This window comes from Ovis canadensis, chromosome 7 (assembly GCF_042477335.2).
Source record: "Ovis canadensis isolate MfBH-ARS-UI-01 breed Bighorn chromosome 7, ARS-UI_OviCan_v2, whole genome shotgun sequence".
NCBI classification, from domain to species: domain Eukaryota; kingdom Metazoa; phylum Chordata; class Mammalia; order Artiodactyla; family Bovidae; genus Ovis; species Ovis canadensis.
The window spans coordinates 61,760,100-61,777,968 of NC_091251.1; the positions used below are offsets into that span (position 1 = coordinate 61,760,100).

Consider the following 17,869-nt stretch of genomic DNA (forward strand, 5'->3'; position numbering starts at 1 on the left):
CTCTCTCTCCTCTGGGGTCATGGAAGCTTGAGATAGGTATGTGGCAGTTCCTGTTTTAGGCCAAGGAAAGGTTGATTAGTTGGCTTCAGGAGAAGACATCCATTAACGTCTCAAAATAAATAAATTTTTAAAAAATAGTAAAATTTTAACAGCTGTGATTTTTTTTTTAACAGCATTTCTCAACATTATGGGTTATCTAAGTAGATTTTTATGGACTTGCTTGAAAACACAAACTTTTGGCCTTGGATCTGTGGAAAATTTGTGTGTGTGTGTGTGGCATGTTTAGCCTTGGATTTGTGGAAAACGTGTGTGTGTGAGGCACTTTTAGCCTTGGGTCTGTGGAAAACATATGTGTGTGTGTGTGTAAAACATTTAAAGAATTCCAACCACCAATTTTCAAAGTTTTGAAGTTGAGGGTTGGGTCAGGGAGGCCTGTAGTCTATCTGGAAGCTGTTAACAGTTTTTGGTCTGAAGTAATTTCTGCTTGCCTTAAATCAGTTAAATCAGTCATCATGTTAAAGCACTACTTAATATTTAGGCCTTTGGAGAAACACAAAATAAGCATAAAAGCAGTCACTGTACTTAAGGTATTTCTTTAAATGGTGAGCAAGAGGTACCCGACAGAACAAGGCAGTATATCATCAGCTGATCATGGATTGCGAGGTGTCAAGTGTGAGAATTTTATTTTAGAGAAAGCTTGTTGACAAGAAGAACTTAGGAAGGCTTTATGGGGGATCTGAGTCTTGAATTTAGCTATCAGATGTCTGGTTATATATACAGTTAGTAGAGTACTGTTGAAAGTTGATGCTACTTCTGGGAGAATTAAAGATAGAGAATTTGACTGGTGTAAAGAAAAATGGATCTCATATGTCAAGTCAGTGACGGTGATGGGTTCGTATGCAGGATTAATTATTTGCACAGTTTATTTCAATGAAATGCAACAGCATGACATTGTTCATAAAGCTTCTCTTTTTTGGTTTGGGACAGCTAGGGCCAGGTGGTTTATAGCAGTTGGCATTTGCTTTGTCAGATGATTTGGGAGTGGAGAGTGATACCTCGGGGTAAACTTGTCTGAATGTTTTTTGCTCTTAAAGTAATAAAATATTGGTTGTTAGCCCATTTTCCTTCTTTCGCAGGTAAAAAACAGGAAGCAGATGAGTTGAGTGGAGATGCTTCTGTGGAAGATGATGCTTTTGTCAAGGTAAAGTGTTAATTACACAGGTTAAGATGTCTGTTTTGAGCCTAGTATTTTGCATGAGCAATTCATGCATATTGCTTTAACAATAGACACTGAAATATGTTGGTAAATAGGTATAGAGACAAATAATATTGTCAGTCTTACTAATTCTCATAGTTGAGAAATATAATAAATAACTTTAGTTAAATGAGACAAAGCAAAGAATGTTTGTTTGGGGAGACATAGGGGCCAGAGGAACCGGTACAGGACAATTGATACCTTAGTTCCTGGAAAGGGTACTGCCCATCACATTTAGCTTTTGTATATATTAATAATATACAGAAATCAGATTAATATAGTCTTTAAAATGGAGAAAGTTGCTGATATATTGCTACTTAGTGAAGATCAGATTAAGAAATGGGTTTTGCCCATTAAAGATAAATAAGCCAGGTCTTTATTGGTTTAAAAATATATTTTATTCTAAGAATGTCCAACTAGGAGAACAGAGTATGTAATTTTAATTGAGGTTGTGGCAGTTCAATATACTGTTGCTTTTAATCATAGTTTTTATTGTTGTTCTCATTTTAATGAAATGTGATCTATTGACTGATCATTAGGTCTTAAGTAGTGTGGCATTTGCAGAAATTATTTAATGAGCATAGTTCGTTTTAAATTACATACATTTACACCACATGTATTCTGTTTTCTGTGTACAGTTAGGTCATATTGCCATAACATCTCGGATGTCTGTGTGGTCCGCCATGAAGTCAGCTCATGTCCCTTCACTCACTCGTTTCCTACCATCTAACTCTCTACCCTCCCCCCACACACAGGCTGCACAGGCACCATGTACCTCACTCTTTGTATCTTGCACTTTGACGGCATGCACAGAGAGAAAGAGATGTTTGGTTGAGGAGTTAGCCCTGAAGTCAGGTAATTCAGGAAATGTGTGCTCAGGGATCCATTAAAATGGGTGATTACGTGCCTATAACCGGCTTTTTTTTGAGCCTTTAAGGGGTGTTCAGTCTTTGTATTCTGTTATCCTTGTGGTATATCTTCCACTAGGTTTATTCCTTTGCTTTCATTTTCTCTAGTTGTCTTCACTAGTGAGTGTATGATTAAGTCAAAACTATCCATAAGCCGGAAAAACGTTATGACTTAGTAAAAACCCTTTTAGTTTTCAAATTTCTAACTTCCTTTCAGCTCTTCAGTGCACAAAAATGTTTTAGTCATTTAAAATGTTACGAGGAGATGTAATATTGCTGTCTTATATGTACCACAGTGGATGCCTTTGTGTAATTATTAAATGAACCTGGTCATAATGTCTAAAAGAACAAAAGAACTTTTACAAAATTCTATTTAAATGTATCGTTACTTTTATATTTCTTTTTCCCTTTGGAGGTATCCTCATTTGTGGTAAATATGATAGAAAGAAAGTGGATATACTTGCCTTGTTTCTCAGAGTTGGTAATTTTGGAATTTATACAGTGATGATGGTGGGTAAATATCACCTATTGCTTAGATATGTGAATACTATAGAAATTACTTCTAACCTGTAGGTGAGGAGAATAGTCAAAATTGTCACTTGAAAGTAGGTGAAATTCCCTCAGTGACTTGCCTTGTTTTGTTTTTTGTTCTATACCAATTCTTGTAGTATCATATAACCAACCACCTCCTCCACTGTCAGTTCCCAGTGTCCCCCCACTCATAGGCAGATAATAAGCTGGTTAGACCTGCTCTCCCAGCGATGACCTGCTCCCCAAGCACTGCACATTCCACACAGTCATGTTTCTTCTCTGTGACTACCTTCCCAGAAATTTCTAGTCCCTCATTGCAGTTCGTCTATGAATAATTAATAGTTATACCCCTACACTTTTCCCCTTTTAACCCAGAAGCCTTTAAATCTGTTGTTTAACTCCTTTAAATCTCACCATGAGAGTAGGAAAGGAGGAAGAATGTCCATTGCTTCTAACCCTTTGTCTGCAGTTAATGAGAGAGGGAACTAGGCTGATTGTTGCTTTTCTTTATTTCTACTGAGGTACCCTTATATCCATAAACTTTAAGAGGCTAACCAATATTCTTTGCTTCACAGAGAGAATCCTAATCTATGTTCCCCTGTTTAATTGGCTTTGTGGCATTGTGGTAGATTTCAAAACTGATTAGTTATTTGCATATTTGTAAGAACAGACATTGGTGTAACAGTTGGGATTCCTTATTATAAATTAGAAATAAAGTTTATATTATCATGTATAAGATGTCCACAGTCGTTGAAGGTAAGCCAAACTGTGGCGTGTAGAAAAAAAGAAGTCATTTCTTTGAAGCCATGTCTTATAGGAAAGCTCATAGGATGTAACTGGAACTTGAGAGCAATCCAGTTAGCATATATTTATTTCAGTGTAAGTGATTTGGGAACTCAGATGCACAGTATAATGACCTTGGTATTAGATCCCCCCTTTGATTTTAAAGGCACAGTTAGTACGTAATATAAAATTATTGAACTTTGACTTTGGGAGTAATGTCAAAATATGATAGAAGTGAAAGCATTTAGAGATGTAAATTACCAGAAAGGTTTGGTGGATAGCCCGCAGTACTTTGCCTCGAACTGTATCAAATTTTCTTACCATTAAAAGGACTGTGAATTGGAGAATCAAGAGGCACATGAACAAGATGGAAATGACGAACTGAAGGACTCTGAAGAATTTGGTGAAAATGAAGAAGAAAACGTGCATTCCAAGGAGTTGCTTTCTGCAGAAGAGAACAAGACAGCTCATGAATTAATAGAGGCAGAAGCAGTAGAAGAAATAGAAAAAGAGGACATCGAAAGTCAGGTCTTTAGCCAGTTTTTTTAAAACGTGATACAGTTAAACTAAGTACTAAATAATAAAAAAGTATTTTTCTGGTTCAATGTGGAAGTCACAGAACTTTCAAAAAATATATTTTTAAAGTTACTTATAAATCACTCAGAATCCTGCAATCTAAGATGACCTTTCAATTTTTGCTTATTATTTTCCACATATGTATATGTTTTTACCGAGTAGTTATCATGTTACAAATTGCTATTTAGTCTATATATTTTCACATAATATATAATGACTTCAAAATTCATACATTACATCGTAATTTACTAGACTATTTTCTGGGTGTCTAATAGCTACTCTTTTATTTATTTATTTATTTTTACTCTTTTTTTTTTTTACTCTTTTAATTTGGGATATTTAAGTTTTAAGTTGTTTACTATCCCACTATGAAAGAGTGTACCAATTTAACACTGACCTTGCCAATATTACCAGATAGTAAGTTTTTTTTTTTCCTACTTTAGTAGATGTAAAACATTAATTTGCATTTATTTGGTTATTATCAAGGGTGGGGAAATTACTTATGAAAGTTTAACTTAAAAGCTTTAAAGATATAATTTTTAAATCTTTTCTTTGAATGAAATAGACCATTTGTCCTGCTTTGAAGCATGTTAGTACTACTTAAGAAAATCAGTGGAATAGGGGGTCAGTATTCATGCTTAGAACACTGTTCTACCTAGCTTAATAAATGAAGGGCTCATGAAAGACTTGTTTCTAATTCTTTTTTTGGTTTCTAATTCTTTTATCAATGTGACTAAGCTTTTATGTTGGCATAAAAATATAGTCTGAATTATTAAGCATTGGCTTAATACCCATGGTATCCATAGACACTGCACAGAACATGAGGCAAGTGATAATCGGGTGTAGCATAAAAGCATTCTCGTGTTACCCAGATATTTTGTAAAGCAAAGCTATTGTATACCCTTTTACTTAGGAAATTGAAGCTCAAGAAGGTGAAGATGATACCTTTCTAACAGCCCAAGTAAGTTTACATTTAGTCCTATGAATATGATATTGTTGGGTGGAAGGGCTTGGAAAAGGAATCTCATTTTGACTTGATAATTATTTAATTCATAAAATTGCTTTAAATATAATACTGAGTTACGTGGTATATACAAAATACTTTAAATTGGTGGTTGAAATTTCTCTTGCTGTGGAGATAATTGGAAGTTATTAAAATAAGGTTCCTACCATTCTCAAAAATAAAAACAGTCTATCCTTTTTCTAAAACATAAGTCTAGTTATCAGTTTTTTGGGAAGCCTTCACACTCCTTGATTTTTGTGTGTGTGTGTGTGTGGTCACTTTGGTATGAAATAAATCATTTAAAAGTACTAATATTCTATTAAAGCTTTAAAATTTTGTTAATTTAACACCCCTATGATAAATATAGTATAAGAATGATAAAAATCTGTGTAAGTAATTTACTTGGGATATGTGTATTCATGTGGGTATGTGTGTGTATGTGTAGAAAATGATTTCTGTTGTGTATTAGATTTTGGTTTTGGTCTATGTGATATGCATAGTGTACATTTTAAAGCATGATGTACAGATGCTATAAACAGACATTTATAGCTCAATTTCTGTATTAAAAATTAGCCTTTGTCTTTTTCCCATTTGTGTACTCAAGAATACCTTGTTCATGTACCCTCTTTAAATAGTATACTTTCAGATAGAGATAGGGGTTCCCATTCCCTCTGTTTACTAGATTTAGGAAAAATAGTGATCAGGTGTGCTATTTCCTCACTGTAATATTTACTGCAAGGGTATATAATGTGGTGTATATTCATAGCCTGCTTAGCTGATTGCCTCTGGTCACTCCTTCTTTACCCCAGCTCTCTTACATTTGGAATGCTGGTGAAGCTGTATATTGGTTCTCTGTGTTCATTGTAATGGGAGAAATTGCATTTCTGGGGGAAATGTTTTTGGTAGTTTGGAATATTCAGGAAGGAAATGTTAGGACATTTGAAAGTCTGTAGACTTCCCCCCATACTATCCTCAGGTATGTTCATTTTTGAATGATAAAAAATAGATGAGGAAGATTAACTCCCAAATTGGAGGAGTACCTTTTCTGGATATTACTAATTTGCAAAAAGGTAGAGTTGAACTCTTCATATTCGTTGGCAAAAAGTTTTTAAATTTTCATCAAAGGCCTCTCCTTCCGTTGCACAAGTTGGAGTGTGTGAAGGGTTACATCTGAGTGTCCCCATTCTCATAATAGATAATGTATGTATTATAAAAATCTAACAGAAGTATCTTAAGGAATGAGTGCCTTTTAAAATTTTTACAAATTTTTATGGGCTAGATTGGGCCTTGCTCTCCTATTCCATCATGAGAGTGAAAGAACCTTTATTTACTTTTTATCAAAGGGCAGGTTTTGCTTATTGTGTCAGGGAGGTTACATCTTCAAATAAGTAAAATGACCTTTTCTCCTCTTCCTTAATGATGTATGGTGAAATATGTAGAAATATATATGAATGTATCTCCATTCCATCATGATTTTGATGCTTCTAAGCATGACTAATGAATGTGTTGTCTTATTGTGCATGTTAAGGAATACTGCACAGAGTATTCCAGTTACACAGCTTCTGCTTTACCAGTTCAAGGGCAGTATTGTTTCATCTATTCCTCCATTCACTTTTCTTTTTCTACACTATTTTGAAACAAATTCCAGACATATTTTGCCTTAAAAATCCAGTGTATATCTCTGAAAGAGAACTATTTTATTTTTCACATTATTATTCCTAATATATGATTTTTTAAAAAATCTTCAAATGCTCAGTTATCTTTTTTTTTTTTAAGAAAGTTTTATTTGAATCTTTATTTGTGTGATGCAGATAAGATTGAGATATTGTGATTGATTGAAATGTCTTTTAGGCCTCTTTCAATCTATAGGTTTTCTGTTCATCTCCTCCCCCCTCCACTTTATTTGTTAAAGAAATTGAGTTGTTTATCTTATAGAGCAAGAGGTGGCAAAGTTTTTCATTAAAGGCTAGGTGGAAAATATGTTAGCTGTGTGGGCCTGGGATCTTCCCTGGTGGCTCAGACGGTAAAGCATCTGCCTACAATGCAGGAGACCTGGGTTCAATCCTTTGGTCGGGAAGATCTCCTGGAGAAGGAAATGGCAACCCACTCCAGTATTCTTACCTGGAAAATCCCATGGATGGAGGAACCTCGTTAGGCTATAGTCCATGGGGTTGCAAAGAGTCAGACACGACTGAGCGACTTGTTACAACTATTCAGCTCTGCCACTGAGTGTAAAAGCAGCTACAGGCATTAGGTAAATGAATGGACATGGCTATTTCAATAAAAATAGCTACAGAAAGAGCATCTTACATAGTTTGACACCCCTGTCATTCATAGAGCTTCCAACGTCTGTATTTTGCTGATTATGTTCCTGTGAATTTAGTCAACATGTTTCTCTGTTTAGTATATTTCCTTTAAATTGTTGTTTATAGGATCCTGAGGCTTGCTATCTGATTCCGACACCCCATCCCTATCCCCCCAAGAGATACAACTAATTCATAGGTAGTGTTGTATTCTTCTATTTGGATACACATAATGTCTGACTGTATCTTTTTGGTGATGGTACCAGTCATTGATGATCTGTACTGCACTGACTTAATCAAAGTCGTGGTATTCTTTTATTTTCTTTATTTATTAGCTGGAATGTTCCTTGGGAAAAAAACTTCTCATCTATTATTTGGTTACCTTGTGGTATCATTTACAAAGAAAAGCCAGGATGTATGTTTGATTATTTTTCCTTTATTTACCAATTTTCACTGTCAGACTGATAGTGACTGATTTTTTTTTCTTTTTGCCCCTCTGTTTCATTTTGAACTCATGGATTTAAATATTTTTAGTGTATTTCAAGCCATTGTAGTTACTATCCTTATTAATGCTCAGACTGTCCTGTCTGTAGCCAGTGAGAGTCTCTTCAGGTTGTCTCTTTAATCCTTTCAACGTGATCCAAGTAGTCTTTACTTCCTTGCTGTCTGGTTCAGATTTCTATTTCCTGCTCTGGACCTGTAATTAGCCACTTCTTCCTTTTAGTGGTAAATGGTATTTTGAGACAATAATCTTGATGGTAGGAGTGGAGTGTTCATTGCCTCTGGGTTGTTCATATTTTCTAGACCTTTTCAATGTACAGTGCTAAAGAATGTGTTTTTTATTTGTTTTTGTTGGTTTTTTACTTTTAAGATAAAATAGATTTTGAGTTCATAAGGGATACTTCTAAGTTAATTATTTCCTTTATCTCACAGTATATGTACAGTAGTCCTAGGATGATAATACAACACCATCACCAGTGTGATTTCTGAAAGTAAGGTTTTTTCCACTCAAGTTATCTCTCTTAAAAGGATATACCCTCTAGGAATGAACAAATCAGTGTGTTTTAGATTAGTTTTCTGTATGATCATCAACTAATACATATTTAGGTTCAATATAGTTTTTTTTTTAAATTTTAATCTGTAACTTCTTGTGAATCTATAATTATTCCAAAATAGTTAGATATTTAAGTTTTATAATTTTTAAAAATATTTACATGATTCCAAAGTCAAATCTAAGAAAGGATACATTCAAAAAAGTCCCCTTTACCCATCCCCTTATTGGTGAATTTTTAAAAATTCAGGATTAATTGTTTTATTCCTTGTCTTTAAAAATTAAGTAAATAGGCAAGTGCATTTATATAGGTATTCTATTCATTTAAAGCCAGTCTTCAGGCTTTGACTTGAAGCTTAGAACTTTAGCTTTTAAACAGGTAGAATTTGGTTCACATTTTACTTCTGTTAGTTACTTAAAATATTGTGACTTCAAAGTGTGTTCTCTTAGTCCATTTCTGTGTCTGTAAAATAAACATTGTAAATCTTACCTGCTAGGTTGATGTGAAGAGCAATCTTATATCCTTCACATAGTACACGTGTAATTAGTGATTACTTGTAGTATTGTTTTACTAGCTTGGAGATACCAGTTATTTAGAATTGTTTGGAAAATTTTCTCTAGAATGTTTATATTTGGTAATGCTTTAATTCTTAAAAATTTCCTCTAGTTTCAGTCTTGTCAATCTTCTATGAGTGCATCATGGATTATTTTTTCTATTTGCCTGTGCCCCAATGTTTCATCAACTTGAAGTACCTTCCCTTTTTTGCCATATGAAGTCTGTATAACTCTCAAAGCCAGATTTATCTTACATAGTGTTTTACTGTTTACAGAGAACTTTTTACACCCACTGTGTTAAATAATCCTGTATATCCTATTTAGGTCATATGTTATCTCTAATTTATAGGTAAAGTTCACCTAGGTAGATGACAGTGTTGTTGTCTAGTTGCTCAGTCTGACTCTCTGCGACTGCATGATCTATAGCTCACCACGCTCCTCTGTCCATGGGATTTCCCAGATGAGAATACTGGAGTGGGTTGCCGTTTCTTTCTCCAGGGGATCTTCTTGACCCAGGAAGATCACAATATCACAGAGTAAAACTGTTTCAGTGGTAAAGATAGAATAAATACCTACATATCTTGGTGCCTAGTCTGTATTCTTTTCACAAGTAACTCCACATTAGTAAATGTTTTCTGAATTCCATTGTACTTACACAGTGCTGCAGTTAAACCCTCTGCCTACATAAAATGAGCAGTTAGTTAAGTCCCTCCACTTAAAAACAGCAGTATCTTACAGTACATTTATTCAGTAAACTCATTCAACAAATATTTATTAAGTACTTATTATGTGCCAGTACTTCTTATTTCCTATGGTCTTCAGCATATTTCCAGGAAGGTAGTAGGCAATTGGTGGTTTAGGGTTATTTTGACAGTTTATTGTAAATTAGTGAGACTGAATACAGTGTTTATGTACAAGTCAAGGGAGAGGAGGCCTTCCAGAAGACGTCTTCTTACTTAGCACTTGTACATGTATCGCAAGATTAACCTTTGGGAAAGGTACTAGAATGGGTAGAAAATTAACACTCTGTTAACTGAAAGTAAGTCCTAGGTTTGTCTTTATCATTAGTCATTGCTGTTCCTAGAATGAAATAAAAATAGAGAAGCTTTCTGTATGATTTTTGCATTCAAATGCTCTACCTCTGAGCTATACGCCCCTGTATGATTTTTGGCACTTAAGGGTTGTAAATCCCATTACAAAGATAAACAACATGAACATTATAAAGCGTTTGCTTCATTTTCATATGTGAAATATTATATTTTTTCAAGATAAACTAAAAAAGTAATTAAAAGGATGCTTTTTCATGGTGGTTACTTATTTACCATATTCCTCATTCTGAAAAAACATGTTTTCAGTGGAGGAAGATTATTTTGAAATAAGGCACATATCATGTCTGTGCATATTCAGGGAATTTTCCCAGTATTCTTGGTTTGTTTTTTTATTGCAAGAAGTGATTTAACCTTAGTAGTTCTATGTTTATTACACATAGAAATATAATGCAAACATGCACTGATGTGTGGCTCATCTTTTCTACTAACCCTAGTTGTTTTTGCGCTCCATCCCCATTGTAATCAGTTTGTTTTCTAGAAATTGGCTCAGATTCTTTTCCTTGGGGCATTTAAATGTATGTAATAAGGCTAGTGTTACCATTCGTTTAGAAACTAAAGTTACGAAACCCTTCAGAAGACCTGTTGAGTGATTAGGATAGATATCTAAAAACCAGCAAAAGTAAGGCAAACCTTACTGATGGTTTTAGCAGCTAGAAATAACATTTCTACTTGTCAGAAAGTACAGCAGAAAGATTTTGTTTTTTACATCACAGTATTTAAAAACATTTTGTTTTTTAAAATAGCAAATACTTTGACTATTTCTTTTTTTCCTTGAATCTTATTGATACTGAATCTCTAAAAGAATAACTTAGAAGTGGTGTGCTGTTTAATTACAAGTAGATGAAGAAGCAAGTTACATTCTTTAAGTTCTTTTATTCTTCTTTTAAGTAAAAGTGAAGATATTCCAGTTTATTTATCCCTTTAAGATAAATTACTAAACTAAAAGAGAATTTGGGAGAAAAAGATCTTCTCAGTAATTCCGGCATAACTCATCCTTTCTTTGCTGCCACTGCCTGCCAGTCTACCCTGTCAAATCATTTTTCTTTCCTTTCCAAATGTTGCACAATAGAAATATAATGATTAAAACTAAATTCCAGTATAACAATTAGGAGATTATTAGAGCACAGTATAATGGACATATATAATAGGAGTCACATTGCTACCAATTAGTAATCTTCTTTTGTACTAGTCTACATACGAAGCTTATGGCTTAATTGTTTCAGTGTTTTCAGTTTCCTTCATATTACTTTAGTTTGTAAAACAATTGGTCTTTCCCTAAATGGGGCACATATATGTCAACTTGAAGTTGAAAAATTATTTTAAATGATTCTTAGAAATATGTTTGTTATCCAAATATAACTGAGCGTATGAAAAAATATGTGTTATTTTTAAGAAATCTGGACTTACATGAACCTAAAATTGTGTTAGGAGATACATATGGCATTTAAAATTTGTTTACAGTTAAATTTTGCCTTAAGTCTAATTTCACTGCTAGGCTGTCACCCTCAGGCATAGTTCTTAATTTGTAGTCTCTGGACCAAAAGCATCAGCATCACTAAAACTTGCAGAGATGCAAATTTCCAGGCTCTACTCCAGTCTTGAATCGGAAACTGTGGGGTTGGTGCTCAGCAGTCTGTTTTAACAGTCACTCCAGGAGATTCTGATACAAAATCAAAGTTTGAGAATCACTACTGTAAGGCTTTGCATTTGGTAGCTTCACACCACCTTGACTAAATATGATCTACTTATACTCAGCTTTTATTTTAAAAGTTGTAAGTTAAAACATACCTTAATTCTATGCATATTTGTTATGATCTTTAATTTTGGGAAATGTTTCTGTCTTGTTATAATTTCAGTTATTTTTGCAGACTTTTGCTTGGTGTAAATATTTTCTTCCTTGTGATATTCCTGGTTTCAAGCCATTACGTGCTTAATTTTAGATTACATGATGTCACATATATAAAAATTAAAATAGCACATATTTAAAAATTAAAATCAGTAATTTAATAAAATTATTAACTTGTTTTGATTACCTGTAGCACAAATACCGTTTTTAAAGTGGCTGACCACCAGTGTGTATATGAAACAGTATATGAATTCATTTTTAACAGAGAAAGGAATGAAGAATTTGAAACTACTCTTGTCATTCTTCTTACTTCTGAGATGCCTAAATTGGGAATGTTCTTTGTTTATTAATATGCATTTCATCCCTTGAAAAAGTATGTCTTCGTGTTATATTTTCTGGTACATTTTGAATAGTATGTCCTAAAAGTGCTTTCGAACGGAGTCATGCGGAATAATCAGGGCAGGCTTTTTATTGGTGGCTTTTTGCATCTCTCTCTCTCTTTTTTTTTTTTGGCCATGCCCCATGGCTTGTGGAATCTTGGTTCCTAGACCAGAGATTGAACCCCGGCCTGGCAGGGAATTCCTAGCAACTTTTTGATATGAGTAAGATTTGGATAGTTGAAACCAGTTTTGAGTAGTGAAACTAAATATTCCAGTTTATTGTTGATATAACTGTTGATACATTTGCCTGTTTTCTTGTCTAAGTCATGTATATTAGACATACGCTACATTTCTTTGTGTTTTGGTTCTGATTGGATTATCTTGTGTTTGTTAGTAATAGGTGTCTCTAATTAATATTACTCTACAATTTAACTTGATAGATCTTGTACTGTTACTGAAATCCAGTTTTAAATGAATTCATTTTACATTTGATTATTCTTTGACTTTCAGGATGCTGAGGAAGAAGAAAATGAGAAAGGTATGTTTGATGCTAAGTAGAGTTTAAAAATTGGTGACATTTAGAAAAACAGTAAACTCTGAAAATAAAGCATTCCTTATTCAAAATCTTATTTTTGAAATGAGTTTATTTTCAAATTTATCTATTTAGTGAGTTAAGTTAGCACCTTGATTTTATTTTTTAATTGGTTTAATTTTCTTTTTAACACTTTGAAGACATGTTCTAACTTAATGGTACATATCAGTTACTGTGGTGGACAATGCCATTTTTGTTTAACCTAATTTAAGTTTTATTTTTAAAACCAATTTCTAGCATACGGTAAGTTGATATTATCCTTAAGACTGGCACTGCAGTAACTCATACGTGCTTACTGGTAATCCTAGTATGGAATGGATAATTAATTTTATAACTAGTTCTAAAATTGTTGGGTGACCAGGAGACTTGACTTTTTGTTTGCTGCTTGGAGAAATTTTGTACAGTCTTCTGATAGTTTCAGTAGTTCTGGAGACCTATCTTATCCAATACAATTACAGGGACATTAGTAGCAATATATGTGGTTGGTCTGAGGTTATAGAAGAGCTCTTGGAAGGACGTCCAAGGATCCTCCTACTTTGGACTAGAAAGGACATGGAACAGGCAGAAAAAAAACCTAGAAGCAATGAATGAAGCAAAGCTACCGACTGAAAATATCAGATGCTCGAGGCCTTTCGCTTTTGGGTGAATGCAAGACGTCTTTGAAAATGGTAATTGCAGGACTGACTGGACAGGATGAAGCCTGGAAATGACCACTTTCTTAAACATTATGGAGCAGGCCATCTTTGGAGCCTCTTGTAGCAGTTTTCGGACTACACAAGAATAAGAAGAGTGAAAAAGATGAGGCCCTGAATACTTTGAAGACTGATTGGTATCCTCAGACTGTGACCACGTCACCATGGGAGTTCTGAAGGTCACAAGGGTTAAATCCCAAGATAATTTGAACATTGAATAACAACTCTGCTCATTTGTCACTCTCTCATGGAGGAAAAACACCTTCCATATGCCATTAACTTATAACCAGAAATGAAGAGCTGGTATCCTCAGGATGGAACTCTCTCCTCACTTTTGTTGTTTGGTATTTGTATTTAGAGATCATTTTTTCCATGAAGAATAAGTGATCCTGGGTAAAGGATTGTTTATGTTAGTTAATACCCTTGTGTTTTTCTTCCTAACCTTCCATCAGTGCTAATAACTGGGTTTATATTTTCTAGGTCCTATTCTAGCTTATGAATATGAAAATTGTTTAAACTTCTTGTTTTGCCATATTTATTCCTGTTAAATCCTCTTAGATATAGCAGGTTCTGGTGATGGTACACAAGAAGTATCTAAACCTCTTCCTTCAGAAGGGAACCTAGCTGAGGCTGATCACACAGCTCATGAAGAGATGGAAGCTAATGCGACTGTGAAAGAAGCTGAGGATGACAACATCTCGGTTACAATCCAGGCTGAAGATGCCATCACTCTGGATTTTGATGGTGATGACCTCCTAGAAACAGGTAAAAATGTGAAAATTACAGATTCTGAAGCAAGTAAGCCAAAAGATGGGCAGGACGTCATTGCACAGAGCCCGGAGAAGGAAAGCAAGGATTATGAGATGAATGCGAACCATAAAGATGGTAAGAAGGAAGACTGCGTGAAGGGTGATCCTGTCGAGAAGGAAGCCAGAGAAGGTTCTAAGAAAGCAGAATCTGGAGACAAAGAAAAGGATACTTTGAAGAAAGGGCCCTCGTCTACTGGGGCCTCTGGTCAAGCAAAGAGGTTTGTTTTTCTATGTCAGTTCTTTACGATACTGAATTCCAGCATTCAATAAGATCACTCTACATTAAGGGGGTGGCTTCAAGACCATGTACAGTAATTAGTACTTATGATCCTGCCTATAATATTTTTGACCGTCATAAGTTACTTTAAAAAAAATTTTCAAGATCTTCGTAATATGCAGTGTGTCCTACTGATTGCATTGTCGAATTGTCAGCATATATTTGGTTTTTTTTTGTTTTTTTTTTTTTCAAATTGACAATTTTTTTGTGTTTCATTTTTAAAAATCCTTGTGATGATGGTTAATGAACAACTATCAGTCCTAAGAACACAAATGAAGTCAAGTCCCAGTCCTGAAATCTGGAGAAGATGGCCATATATCCACTGAATAGAATTGTCAGAAAATCTAGATCTTCAGGAATCTTGGGGAAAATCAGTGCAAGAATCCTAAGGGAATCATTTGTTCAAATAACCTAATCTAGGCTTTTGGAATTGTTAATTTGTATGGATAGCACTGGTTTGAAATATAGTCAATATCAAGCTGTTCGATTTTTGTTCTTTTTGTTCTTTTTGTTTTTGCTTTTTTGTTTTCAATTTTCTTCTGGTGATTTGCTTCTGTAGCTCTTCAAAGGAATCTAAAGACAGCAAGACATCATCCAAAGATGACAAAGGTAATATATTTTTTCCTGCTTATTTCAGTGATACTTTGAATGTTTTCTTTAAAAAGTAGTAATTGTCTAGGGTTTCTTTTGACAATTAGTCCTTAAAAACTGACATAGTAAATTTTTTGGTGGCTTTTGTGTGAACAGTGGAGTTAGATTACAGCAAATTCTGAAGTGTGATTGAAGCATTACTTTCTTAATTATTTAATTTATAAACTGGTATGAATTTGAGTCAAATATATTTGCTATATATTTTTTACATTGTGTTTTAAGTATCTGTATTGAATATTCATAGAATAGACATTTCATTTCTTAAAATTTCTGAAGTATTTCACCTTTAATTATCACTTGTAACCCCCACACAATACCACAATCTTTTTCTTGTTCTGGCTAGTAGGAGATGTGATATAAATAGTATTTGTGGAGCTGAAAGCAAGTTAGCCTTGACATTTGGTTTTACTTTTTTGATTCTTTAAATCAGGGCACACAACTGTTAATATAGCCAGTTTATAGGATTTTAATTCTTCAGAATTTACTTCCTAATTGACTTACTTTGCATTGATGAGAGTTTTAGGTAGAAAAGTAGTTTTATTTTTAAATTTTGTAGGTTTAAAGGTGCATTATTTGATTAGTCTTTTGTTACTGGGAAGTCTCTGCTTATCTCCTGGTCATGTGCTTTAGTTTCTTCTTATATATGCTGTATACATGAAAAATATTTCTTGTGTTTTAAAAAAGCATTCTAAGGGAAGAGTAATACCATTTGGGTACTACAGAATCGAAAATGCCTCTTGAGTGCCTAAAAAAAGGAATGTTATGTGTCCCTTATCTTTTTTTAGTATATTTTGTTGGCATATTTTAATAATTAGAAATTTTAGTGATTGACTTAGTAATTGACAGTTAATTGCATTACCTACATCCCTTACAGTTTTGGTTAATGGATAAGATATAATAAATTTATTAAATATTATCCTTTAAATTTAGAAGCTTAGTGTAGTCTTAATTAAATATTAACTTCCTATCATTAAAATTTTTTTTCTCAAGTTAAGAGGAGTATGTGGGCCCAGGTGTTCCTGGTAAAATATAAAAGATACACGAACTTCTGGTTAACATTCATAAGATAAAACATTTCCTTTGATAATTATGTTTGTTAAGAACAGAAATGCAGCAGTCATTAATAGTTAAAATATTTGAGTTAGGTGTGTGTTGTCTTCTCATAAGTACACTGATAGAAGTTCTTTAAAACTTGTGGCTTGTAGTTTTTAAAGCATTAAACGTTTTACTCTTTCTATATTTGATACCGTGAAGTTATAAAAATTGTTACTTTTATTGCTTAGATACTGTTTCTCTTAAAGTGGGTAAGAATTGTTTTCCAAATAATGAAATGAAAATTCCTTTTTTATAGTAGCACATTGGAAGTAAAATACTGAAGGGTGACTGACCAGGAATGTGTTTTAAGAAATGGGATTTATCTGTATGAAACAATAATTTGTGTATGGAAATAGTGCAGAAATAGTTCATATAACCATTTACCTTTTCTAAAGAATTTTGGGGTCTCTGATCTTTGTAACTGATTTGCTTTAGAAGACTTTTTTTTTAAAATCCAGAGTTTTCTAGTTGCATGTAATTTCCACTTTCTCTTACCCTTTCTCTAATACAAAATGAAGATGAACTGTGGCTAGTCTTTGTTACTAAACATTTAAATTTTTGAAAACAGTTTATCCCTTTGTTTGACTTTTCTGTTTGTGCTCTCAATGTCTCAGGAGCTAAAGCTCACGACAGGTGTAGGTAATTAAGCAGTCTGTACATTCCTATACCACTGCTTCCTGGTTTCTTGAATATAGTGCGGTGGTTGAATATAAATGAACGAATTTAAACAACAAAAGTCCAAGACATATAATTGATTTTTTTACCCACTTTGTCTTAAAACTCTTGCAGTAGAAAATGTACAAATTCAGACATGTTTGTGTTATGTTATTGTGTTCAATTTTAGTTATAGTAGATGTGTAGGATTTTGATGTAGTGAAGTCATGCTGTCAAAATTAGAGGGTTTTATAATTTTGGAAGTTTATAGCCTTAATAATTTTGTTTAAAAAATTTCCAATTGAGAAACTTAAACTTCTGATATTAAATCTATTCTAGGAAGTACAATTAGTGCTAGTGGTAGCAGTGGAAGCTCAACTAAAAATATCTGGGTTAGTGGACTTTCCTCTAATACCAAAGCTGCTGATTTGAAGAACCTCTTTGGCAAATATGGAAAGGTACATTCTTTTTATCTTTTTATCCATATTTCTATGTCCATTTTAAACAGAGGTGGTATTCAAAACAATACATATAAAATCTAATTTCTTGTCTCTCTCAGGACTGTTATAGGCATAATTATTTAGTTCTGTGGTAGTCATGAGTTTTACTATATCATATAATCTCACTCTGAGCCCTGGGAATCTTTGTATTAAAAGTTCATTTTTTTGAGCCCATTTAAGCCAAGGAAGGACTGAGTTTGTTTCATCACATTCATCATGATTTATCTTGGACCTAAAATTGCTGAGGCTGATCTGGTCATCTGGAAAATAGAAGCACTGGGATATAGAATATGGGGTGG

The 17,869-nt window shown here is 33.7% G+C and overlaps 1 protein-coding gene across 6 annotated transcripts in view; it reads left to right on the forward strand.

Annotated features, from left to right (window-relative positions):
• SLTM (SAFB like transcription modulator) overlaps nucleotides 1–17,869 on the forward strand; it is a 43,909-nt gene that overhangs the window by 11,379 nt on the left and 14,661 nt on the right. For 2 of the 6 annotated variants that reach the window (XM_069596373.1, XM_069596377.1), the window contains exons 3-9: nucleotides 1,137–1,201; nucleotides 3,808–4,005; nucleotides 4,967–5,014; nucleotides 12,811–12,838; nucleotides 14,143–14,611; nucleotides 15,230–15,279; nucleotides 17,410–17,528. In XM_069596373.1, the coding sequence (XP_069452474.1) occupies nucleotides 1,137–1,201; nucleotides 3,808–4,005; nucleotides 4,967–5,014; nucleotides 12,811–12,838; nucleotides 14,143–14,611; nucleotides 15,230–15,279; nucleotides 17,410–17,528 (977 nt within the window). The remainder of the gene's footprint in view (nucleotides 1–1,136; nucleotides 1,202–3,807; nucleotides 4,006–4,966; nucleotides 5,015–12,810; nucleotides 12,839–14,142; nucleotides 14,612–15,229; nucleotides 15,280–17,409; nucleotides 17,529–17,869) is intronic. The other 4 variants (XM_069596375.1, XM_069596378.1, XM_069596376.1 and 1 more) reach the window with 2 other exon arrangements.